The sequence below is a fragment of the Camellia sinensis genome, chromosome 3 (genome assembly GCF_055761805.1).
Source record: "Camellia sinensis isolate YWXY chromosome 3, ASM5576180v1, whole genome shotgun sequence".
Lineage (NCBI taxonomy): Eukaryota > Viridiplantae > Streptophyta > Magnoliopsida > Ericales > Theaceae > Camellia > Camellia sinensis.
The window spans coordinates 118,499,831-118,510,952 of NC_138963.1; the positions used below are offsets into that span (position 1 = coordinate 118,499,831).

The 11,122-nt window shown below is 37.8% G+C and overlaps 2 protein-coding genes across 3 annotated transcripts; both read right to left on the minus strand.

Annotated features, from left to right (window-relative positions):
* Nucleotides 1-7,168, minus strand: XRCC3 (homolog of X-ray repair cross complementing 3 (XRCC3)). 2 transcript variants are annotated; one of them, XM_028256919.2, is made up of 3 exons: nt 5,844-7,144; nt 1,254-1,403; nt 1-481 (listed from the first exon to the last, which is right to left on the minus strand). In XM_028256919.2, exon 1 carries the CDS (start codon nt 7,048-7,050, stop codon nt 6,145-6,147), a length of 906 nt encoding a protein of 301 aa, XP_028112720.2. In that variant the 5' UTR covers nt 7,051-7,144; the 3' UTR covers nt 1-481; nt 1,254-1,403; nt 5,844-6,144. The 2 variants fall into 2 exon arrangements, with proteins under 2 accessions (XP_028112720.2, XP_028112721.2); XM_028256920.2 differs by lacking the exon at nt 1,254-1,403 and having other exon boundaries at nt 5,844-7,168.
* LOC114310799 (uncharacterized) lies at nt 995-4,449 on the minus strand. Its single transcript, XM_082918368.1, has 6 exons — nt 3,636-4,449; nt 3,364-3,494; nt 1,795-3,273; nt 1,391-1,403; nt 1,254-1,306; nt 995-1,195 (listed from the first exon to the last, which is right to left on the minus strand). The coding sequence occupies exons 1-6, from the start codon at nt 4,447-4,449 to the stop codon at nt 995-997; spliced, it is 2,691 nt and encodes an 896-aa protein (XP_082774494.1).
* Nucleotides 7,169-11,122: the final 3,954 nt, after the last annotated feature.

Consider the following 11,122-nt stretch of genomic DNA (forward strand, 5'->3'; position numbering starts at 1 on the left):
TTTGAAACAATCAAATTTGATAATGACCATCTTTTGAAGCAGTTGGATAATAGTTACATGAAAAGGGATTTTAAGAAGAAAAAAAACACCTACCACATCCACACTAACTCGAGAGTGATCTAAACTTACAACCATTTCAGTCATGAAATCATACCGAGGGTACACTAATTCATCATTCATGCAACTATAGTTACCTGCTCAAGTGGTCCTGAATTTGCCTTCCTATTTACAGTGATTATGTGAATTCCTCTGCGCAACCAGCCATGGTAATGGCATGCGACACCAGAGTGCCGTACAGTCTACCAAAACAGTAATAGGAATAAAATGATTTCCGCTCACATTTTGAACAAAATTTCTCCAGGTCAGCCACTTCTCCCTCCACCTTTTGAAGATCTCTCCATAACCGGAGATGAAAATGTTTAGGGGTCATAATCCTTGGCAGAGAATTCTTTTCTTCTTTAGTGAAAGAATTCTTGAGAGGCTAATAAAGAGAACAAAAAGAAAGGTAAACCGAAATCAAAAAGAGAACAAAAAGCTCTAGCATATAAAGAGAACAAAAAGCAAGTTGAAACTGCCAACCAAAACAATATTGAATTTGCTCAAAAAAGAAAGGTAAACTGAAATCATGATAATTATATACAACTATACCTAACTAAAACAAGTAACAATAATCATCAATCGTTAACAACATATAATGTGAATCAAAAACTTGTTGCCATGGAAGAAATCTCGTTTAAGTGAATGTTCCTGTCAACTTATTCTTGGAAATGAGCTCTAAAAAAATCTTCCCAAATTTCTGGTTTGGCAAATCTCTTCTGCATTTTAGGAACTAGGAACATGTGAAAGTGTTCCATCCCTAAGGCTGTGTTTGGTTCATGGATTTGAGAGAGATTTGGAAATGAAAATGAGAAAAGTGTGTGAAATGTAGTACCTTTTTCCTTTCCATTTCCAAATCCCTCTCCAAATCTATGAACCAAACACAGCCTAAAAGTATTTACAATAGCTTCAGTATCATCTCCACCAGTAGGACAGCTACGTCCTCTACGTTATAACTCTGCAGTTTAGGCCAATTTGCGAGGAGATGGTCAGTGCACAATAACCCTCGGTTAACAAGTGCCTGCTCACCCCAAAACAACCTTATGGTTAAGAATTCCATCTTTCCTGAAGTATCCGTTTGTTGAGTAATTGATGAAACCTGGACCCAAATGCATTCAAATTTTTAGACTCATTTTAGCTCAGTAGTTTCAACCTACCTCAGTTGCTTTTCTCTTGAACAGCACAATCTTTGTGGCTTTGAAGACTTGAGCTAAAGAGAATATAATCATTCAATATCAGTTTGCAATGGCTTCGCTAGGGCATCGCCATGCATTGTAACATCTCATACAGAGACCTTGGTCATCATCCTGAACCCAACAGACAACAGAGTCATCCTCAACAAAATATGCCAATTTGTCATCTATTTAAATATTTGTTTTGATAAGTATTTGTCTATTTAAATTATAAAATTGTATTTCCTACCTTAGTTATATATATATATATATATATATTTTTTTTTTTATCAGCAAGAAACAAAAAAATTTATTAAGGCACAAGGCCAAGAAAAAAGAGGATAAGGCATCCTCTACAAGAAAGACAGAAAACAAAAACCAAAACTTAACAAAAGAAAATACAAAAAGATGAAACAAACTAAAACTACATAGTACAAACTGACACCCAGTCTGCCGCAATCAAAAAAAGCGGAATCCCTCGGAATATCGAGCTCGCTGAGGCCCAAAAAGACGCCAAATATCTCACCCTATCCCATAAATAGTCTATATCCCGGACAACTCCTTCAAAAACACGTGCATTTCTTTCCATCCAAACGACCCAAAAGATTGCAGAGATGACTCCACTCCAAAGCACCTTAGCCCTCTTTGACCTTCCAAAAGTTTGAAAATCAAATAATAGCATTTGAGCACATCCTTTTGGGGCCACCCACACCACATTACCCAAACCAAACACCATATGCCACAACTGCCTAGCCACCGAGCAGTGCAAAAAGAGATGATCCAGAGACTCTCCACTCTTACAACACATAATGCACCATTGAGGATTAAGATATCGCAAGGGTCTCCTCCTTTGCAATGGATCATTTGTCAAAGTGCCCCCATGAACCAAAATCCACATGAACACTTTCACCTTAAGAGGAGCACATGCCTTCCAAATCTTTTTATGAAATAGAAACTGAGGTACATGAGATGAATCAATAATTTTATCAAGAAAAGATTTACAAGTAAAAGAACCCGAAGAATGGATATTCCAAACCAACCTATCCTCCAATAATGGAACCAAAGAAACATTTTCAAGTCTTGACAAAAGAGATACCAATTTCAGAACTTCCCTATCATGAAGATTCCGGCGAAAATTAAAATTCCAAGAAAAAGGAGCCACCAAAGAACAAGCCACAGACACAACAGAAACATAATGAGACTGAGAAACGCTATACAATAGTGGATAGATCTCCGCCAAAGACGAGGAACCCACCCAAACATTCTCACAGAAATTGACCTTTTCCCCATTACCCACCCTCACAGAAATGAATTGGGACCAAACGGGATAAATCTGGGAAATGGACTTCCAAGGAGCACGCTCGCTACCTCTCGAGACCACCTGAGAATCCCTACCATTACCCTGAATCCCATATTTACTTTTAATAACCGCATGCCATAATGAATCACACTCAATGAGAAATCTCCATAACCACTTGCCCAGCAGAGCCGTGTTTCTAGCCGCTATATTACCAATGGCCAAACCCCCATTTTCCTTGCATAAAGACACCGTTTCCCACTTCACCAAATGATCCTTCCGTCCTTCATCTTTCCCTACCCAAAGGAAATCCCTAAATAATTTCTCTATAAATTTTGCTACCTTGATTGGAATCTTAAACACAGACATGAAGTAAATTGGAATTCCGCTTAGCACTGTTTTAACCAACATGTACCGGCCTCCCCGAGATAGTAAAGCCCTTCTCCATCCTTCTAACCTCTTCCCTATCTTTTCCACAACCGGATCCCAAAACACCTCACCCCTTGGATTACCTCCCAGCGGGAGCCCCAGATACTTCATCGGAAATATCTCTATACCACACCCCAGTAACTCAGCCACTCTCTGAATCAAACTTGAATCCACATTAATACCCGCTACCCTACTTTTTTCTAAATTTATCCTAAGACCAGATAGTACCCCAAAAAGCCTTATCACCGAATAGAGATTAACCATATGGCTCTCGTCTCCCTCAAAGAAAAAAATAGTGTCATCTGCAAATTGCAAATGTGTCACACTAACCTTATCTCTGCCAACCTAAACACCATCAAAAAGACCTACCTCTTCAGCCCTATCCACCAGCCTTCCTAACACATCTGCTACCAAAATGAAGAGAAAGGGGGATAAAGGATCACCCTGTCTCAACCCTCGAGATGCCTTAAAACTTTGCCCAGGTTTACCATTGACTATTACTGACATATTGCAAGACGCCAAACATCCCTTAATCTAAGACCTCCATCTCTCCCCATACCCCTTTCTGTCCATCACAAAATCCAAAAAATTCCAATCCATATGATCGTATGCTTTCTCAAAATCTGCCTTAAACATAATACCTCTCTTTCCTGCCTTCCTACACTCCTCGACCACCTTATTAGCCACCAGAACCACATCGACAATCTGTCTGCCTTTCACGAAAGCCCCCTGAGTCGTAGAAATTGTATCCCCTAAAGAGGCCCTCAACCTTTTTGACAAAACCTTCCCCAGAATCTTGTAAAGTGATGTCACCAAACTAATTGGTCTAAAATCCCCAATTCTGATGGCTCCTTCCCTTTTAGGAATCAAACAGATAAATGTGGCATTTGCACATAAATTGACCACCCCTGTCTCATAAAATTCCATTAAAACTCTCACCAAATCCCCCTTCACCACTTCCCAACAATCTTGGAATACAGCCATGGAGAACCCATCCGGTCCAGGAGCCTTGTCCCTTTCACACTCAAAAACTGCCTCCCTAATTTCCAACTCCTCAAAAGGTCTTTCCAACCAAGTCGCACTTTCCTGATCAATAGGCTTCCACTCTAGCCCCTCTATCCCAGGTCTGACTAACCCATCCTCTGAAAATAAATTTGAATAAAACTCAAAAATCCCTTGGACTATTTGCTCCTCTGAGTCCACCACTACCCCTGGCCTTACTTCTAATCTCTTAATAAACTTTTTCTTTCTTTTTCCATCCGCAATCCTATGAAAGAACTTAGAACTAACATCCCCCTCCTTCAGCCACCTCACATTTGCTTTTTGTGCCCAAAAAATCTGCTCTCTAAGAGACAACTCTTCTAACCTCGCACCTAACTCCCTCCTCTCACTTCTCAATTCCTGAACCTCATTTCCCTGCATTTCCAAAGAATCTATCTCCGCAATTCTACTCATAACTTGAAGTTTCGATGATTACATTTGCAAAATAAAAAAAACTCTAGTGATATGAGTAAAATATGTTTATTAAGTTACGTAATCCAACATGAACTAGGATACAAATCAAGTGCGTACTTGTTGAACAGTTTCACCAAAACTTTTATTTTTTCACTTACTAGATTATATCAACCAACAACATGACTTAAGATGGTCTCCAGTTATACTAAGATCTAATTAATAGTTTTGAAAAAATGAAAACAAAAAGACTTGTTATTTATTTATTTTTCTCTTCATGAAATATTTCTTTCGCATTGCTTATATAAGAAAGGGTAAATTACACTTACCTCTCCTAAGATTTGGAGAAAATATAACAAGCCTTACAATTTTCGCATAATTACACCAACTTCCCTTCTAGTAAATCTAAAGGGACTAATGCAAATGATGTAAAGACAGATAAACAATGTAAAATATACATTTTAATGCAAAAGATATGACAATATTATTTGTTCATGTATATAACTAATAAATTACTAACAAAAATGGGCTAAGTTTTATGTGAATTAAAATCTTAAGGGCACTTGATATAACTATGTCAAACTTGTGAACCTTATTATATTTTATCCAAATCTCAAGGAAGGTCAGTTTTATTTACTCTATAAGAAATTACATTTAATCAGTAGTGTATCAAAACTTACTTTTTTTTTTTTGGCAGACAACTTGTCCCCCAGACAATTTCAAACTCAATCACACATCCTACAAAGTCTAGCCTACTGAGTCTTGGGAAAAGTCGAATACTATCCTATATAATATGATGAGATAGCAGCAAGAAGATTGTTCGAATTTGAACAAAGCTACATAGCCATGGTGGATGAAAAGTTTGGCATTAGTTCAGAAGCAAAGGTTTGAAACAACTTCTGCACAACATTTGGAGAAATAAATGTTGAAAAGTTTCGAATTACATCTTTGTTAACATTCTTAACGTAAATTTTAAACTAGAATCTCCATAGAAAGAAGCATAGTCATCACAAAATATTCCCAGTATAGTAATTATTTCGACACAATATAAGTGATATTAAATTATACTCCAAAATTGATATCATACAAATACAGGGTTTCTTAAGATACCAACATCAATGAACAAGTGAGTATTTTTTTTGAGATCATTCAATGAGTACACCATCAGCCTGAATTACAAAATCACCCAATAAAAACTGAGGAAGGAAAAGAAAGAATGTCAATGTGCAAATACTTTAGGATTTCAATTTACATAAGTACACATGAAACAAAATAGCTCTATTTCATTGCACTAAAACTAAAGTTATATTGAAGAACCATAAAATAGAAATTTCTTTTGCCTCTCTTTGATAAATGAACAGAAACTCAAAACTATGGCTGATGTTCCTACATTGTACCTCTTTCAAAGAACGATCATTTTCTTACGGCCCCAAAAACCACAACTTGTACAATCACAAACTCCTAAGATTGATTCAGGAAAATGAGGTGCAAAAACAGCATGACGTTGCCACTTTATTAGTCTTTGGATGAAATCAACACCACCCACATCAGCCAAACAAGTCTCTTCACACACTATTATATCCTCATTTCACCAAAAAACCAAGCTTGAATTAACATGATAATCCTAAAGTAGGACCAACACGTCTTCCAGATGAATTCAAACAACTCAAATTTCCTTTATTAAAGAAAGATAATGAATTATCTTTCAAGCCCAAAAACCCCTTCTTTCACGATCACAAACTCACAAGACGATTCAGGCAAATGAGGCGCGAAAACAACATGAATTTGCCGCTTTGTTCGTTTTTGGGCAAAACCATCATCATCAACCAAACCAGTCTCTTTGCCTAAAACCTCCTCATTTCTGGACAAGAAGAGCCTTGAATTAACGCAATTGGCCCATGAAAGGCCTAAAGCAGGGCAAATCCGTCTCCCAGATGAATACAAACAAGCCAAATTCCCCACCCTAAGCCCATTCAACCCGTCAGAAGAACCCACAAAATCAACCACCTGGTTTGTAACGACAACAGCAAGACCAAACCTATTGGCATATGACTTCAACTTGGTAGAGATGTTGAAAAAAAGAGAAGATCTGCGCTTAAGATCAGAAGGGTTGTTATCAAATTCGGATCTAAACAGGGCTGCAATGGAATCAATGACAATGAGCTTAATGGGTAAATGGGTATTGGGGGGAGGATTGGATAGAAGAGACTCGATCTTGTTGTGCAATAGATCGAGCAGTTGGTGTGCGGAGTGAAGAGGGTGGAGGAAAATGCGGTCACAAGGGTCGTGAGAAGAGAAAAGGGTGGGATGAGAGGAGCGAAAGGAATGGGAAAGTTGTTGGAGGCGGCGGAGAGGGAATGGGAATTCGGAGTGGAGGTAGAGAGAGGAGGAGGAGAGGCCGCCGAGGGAGAGGGGGAGCTGGGCGGAGAGGAGGAGTTGAAGGGAGAATTGGGTTTTGCCACAGCCGCTCTCCGACACCAGCTCCGTGATGGAGTTGCAGGGGATGCCGCCGCGGAGGAACCGGTCCAGCACCGGACAGCCCACGCTGCACTTCTGGGTTGTCAGGGCTTCTTCTTGTTGTTTCAGTAGATTTTCAGGTCTCATGAGATAGACACACAGAGACACAGACGTTTGCTAATTTTGAGAGCGAGGGTTAGGAAACATTCAAGTGGAAAACTCCGCTGAAATTTTCAAATAGCGGGGCTTAAACTTTTGAAGCCATATCCTTTTTTTTAAAATTTTTTTTTTTTAATAAATAAAAATAAAGTTAGGAACATAAACAAATTAGGCCTAAGTTGAAGTAAACTTTATATTGAAATTACAAGTCAAATATAAAAGTTAACTGCTATCATGTTACCTAATTGGATGGGATGTTTGTTGTTCGAGTAAGAGTAGAAGTCGATGCAAGTTAAGATGAAAATGATTGCCCCTAGTAGATCTCTGTTGTGACAAACAAATTAAGTTAGAAGAACAAACAAATGTAACAACAAGTGTACAATAAATGAATGCATGAATATACGTTGAATTTCACCATTTTTTACTTAGGATGCAACCTACTCTTGCATGACCTCTGATTGTGCCCCTTCTGCAAACACTTAGTACATGTCACATTGATACTCTTCCTTGATGCCTTGTGTGGATTTCTTGGCTCATCTGCTTGCTTGTTTCTTAACTTCTTTCCTGCTAATTTCTTTGCTTATGGTGGGTTCAATTTTTGGCCACCTTCCTCATATTCATGTGTGTCTGGAACAGGGTGTATCATGAATGCATAAGTATCCAGGTACCTAGACTTGGTGTAATACTCATGCACATAGTCTTCTAGCTGCTCATGATTGATTTGAATGGCACTAATGGCATGGCTACAATGCAAACCAGACAAATCTCATCTCTTGCAACTGCATCTCCTAGTACTTAGGTCCACTATGTACCTCTTCATAAAATGATCAACCTCAAATTTCAGTTGTCCACACCAGGTTGCAAAGCAATTCCTTGATTCCATCTTCAACTTATCTAGTTTGTCATAAATATTAGGACGTATCTAGCCAGTGTATTTCTCCATTCCAGTCTTTTTAATTTTGGATCATTTGCCTCAATTTCCTTTTGATCTATTCGAACGTAGAGATGATTGGTAGCTCTCTAGCCTCCAGAATATAAGAATTGAATGACTCAATCAAATTGTTGACAAGGATGTCACACTTGCTTCTTGAGAAAAAAAATGTGACATTGCCTATATGGCAGGGTCAGTCTCCCTCAACCACTTCATAGCTATCTTCCTATTTCCAATCTTAGGATTAGCTTCTTCAATCTTCTTCATCCATGAATTGAATTCATTCACATTTCCTGTTGATACCACTTTCCAGAATAGGTCTTTCAACACACAACCACTGTACTTTGCCTTAAAGTTGTTGTACATATGTCTTAGGCAGTATCTATGATCTGTAGTAGGGTATAATTGTCACGACCCAAACCCGCCCCTAAAAATTTGGTTCATGACCGGCCCGTACGTAGGCCTCAAATAGAATTTAGAATAATATTTAAACACATAGGGGGCCTTAAGCGGAAGCAATATCAATAAAAGACAACATCCATTGAGCTTGTGCATACATGATGATTTAATTAGATTCAAGTATTTAAATACATTCCCAGAGTTACACATACAATCACAGAATTTATATAGATCTCACACATACTTACATAAGACTTAATAATTTATACGACTCTCAACACAAATTAAGGCCTCAACACGGAGGCGTACCCCAAGCAGCTTGGCAGATAAGTAGACCTCAATACCATTCTAGTGTCAATCTCCGATGGTTCACCTACATAAATATACATAAAAACGGAGTGAGCAAGGCTCAGTGAATAATAACAATGTAAGGAGGTGAGTTACATGGGTATAGGTTTAAGGAATGTAAACATGCATATCAAACCATATACAGATCTTATTCATAATCATATTTTAAAACGGCCTCAGACCCACGCGTAACACAGAACAGCCTCAGGCCCATATATAATACAGAGCGGCTATAAGCCCAGATATGATACAGGACGGCTATACGCCCAGATATAATACAGATCGGTTGTAAGCCTACATATAAGACAGAACGGCTGTAAGCCCAGATATAACACAGATCGGCTGTAAGTCCAGATATAACACAGAACGGCTGTAAGCCCAGATATAATACAGATCGGCTTTATACCCAGATGTAATACAGAACGGCTCTAAGCCCACAAATAATACAGAACGGCCTTATAAGCCCAGATATCAACAGATTGGCCTCGGGCCCATCATTAGCAAAACAGAATGATTCCAGATACACAAAGATATCATAGTTACATAATACACATATGTTCCATTTGTTCATCATGAATTCAGATAGTTAACTTGCAGATATTAGAACGTCAGTATTAACTATTAATAGTAAGCAAAACGTACTGCTACAGTACTATCACTCAATAGTGCACAAAGATTTTCTCATGGTTTATTACAAGTTGACATAGTTGTCTTGTGGATAACAGAACATTAATAATAACTATTAACAGAAGGCAAGTGTATCACTGCATTAATAGGGACAAAACAATTCACATCATAACGGCCTCGAGCCCACGTCTATTACTAGGGACAGAGCGACCTTAGGTCCATTTCAATGCCCTTATTCAAGCATATCCATTAATTGAATCAAAGCACAATATCAATGGAATAGGCCATTGACAAATAACAGTACATAAATCATAATCACAGGAAGTAAGTGAAACATTTCGTACACGACTATTACTCACAGTGATCGGCTCCTAGTAGTAATGGGGCGATGTCTTCGTCTCGACCTACAAGCACAATGCACAACACATAATATGAGATTATAATCGATCCTTTACTTATTCTCTTTGATCCTTCAATCCATTAGCCATGGTGGTACCAAGCTCATTATTCCTTAATAAGTTATAATCCATGTCTCAGAAAATAGGAGGAATCGATGGGAAATGGTTTTAGGTGAAGAAATGGTACAAAACTGGTTGACAGAAAGTGAACATTCGTCACTAATTTGGGCATAACTATTTTTGTATTTAGAATTTGGGAGTAAGACCACCACCATTGGAAACTAGACTTCCGGAGCTTGATTTTAGGCTCAAGAATCACTCAAAACAGAGTCCGGAGGTAAAAGATATACTTATTCAAAGTTGGCTGAACAGAGCTGTCTCCGGCACGTGCAGAAAATAGGGCCGCACGTGCGGCTCTGGACAGTTTGTAGTCCGAAAATGGCTCTTTTTGCTCCAACACTTGGTTTTTCCATTTTTAAGCTTGGTTCTTAACATCAATCACTCAAAAACATGTAAAATTATCTCATAACATGATAAACTAACATCAATCAAGTATAATTCCATTTTAAACAAATCAATCATTGCCTCAAAAATAGAAATTCAAGTCTCATCTCCTATATAATCAAACTTCTATAATATATACCCCAAAATCATACAAATACATCTTACACATGGTTGATCTTCACACCAAAACTTGGTATTCCATGAATCATTCTTGAGATTGAACCCAATTCAAGCAAATTTAAGGAAATCAAGATTCAATTTCTTAAGTTTAACTCATTTCATTCATAACCCAACACACTTGTTCATTTACATATTAATTTTCCAAGTCAATCCTTGATTTCATGTAGTAGATGAATTATTTACAAAGATAATAGTTGAAGCCATATACCTTAACTCAATTCCTTGTTTTTCCCTTTAATCTCTTCAATTTTCCAAGCTTCCATGGATGATCTTATTTCCCTCTCTTCTCTCTCTTTCACGGTTCTGTGTCTCTCTCTCTTAGATATTTTGTTTGACTTCAAAATGATAAGCTTTCCACTCACATGGCCTATCCATATATGTATATATCACACACTTAAGCTTTTCACAATAAGGAGGGCCAAACACGCCCTTACGAATCACACAAAATCAAATTCAATTAAACTTCCCAGATGACTGTAAAAATTATGCTGATCATAAATATGCCCTCTATTCTGATTTCTGAAGCCTCTAAGGCCTTCAATTTACAGTACAAAGTTAACCACCCAAACATACATTAACGAGTCAGACGAATTAACTTTCCAATTAATTTTTCCAATTAGTTCTAAAAATTTCCATTAACATACCCAAGTACTCAATTTCGATTTTTGAACCC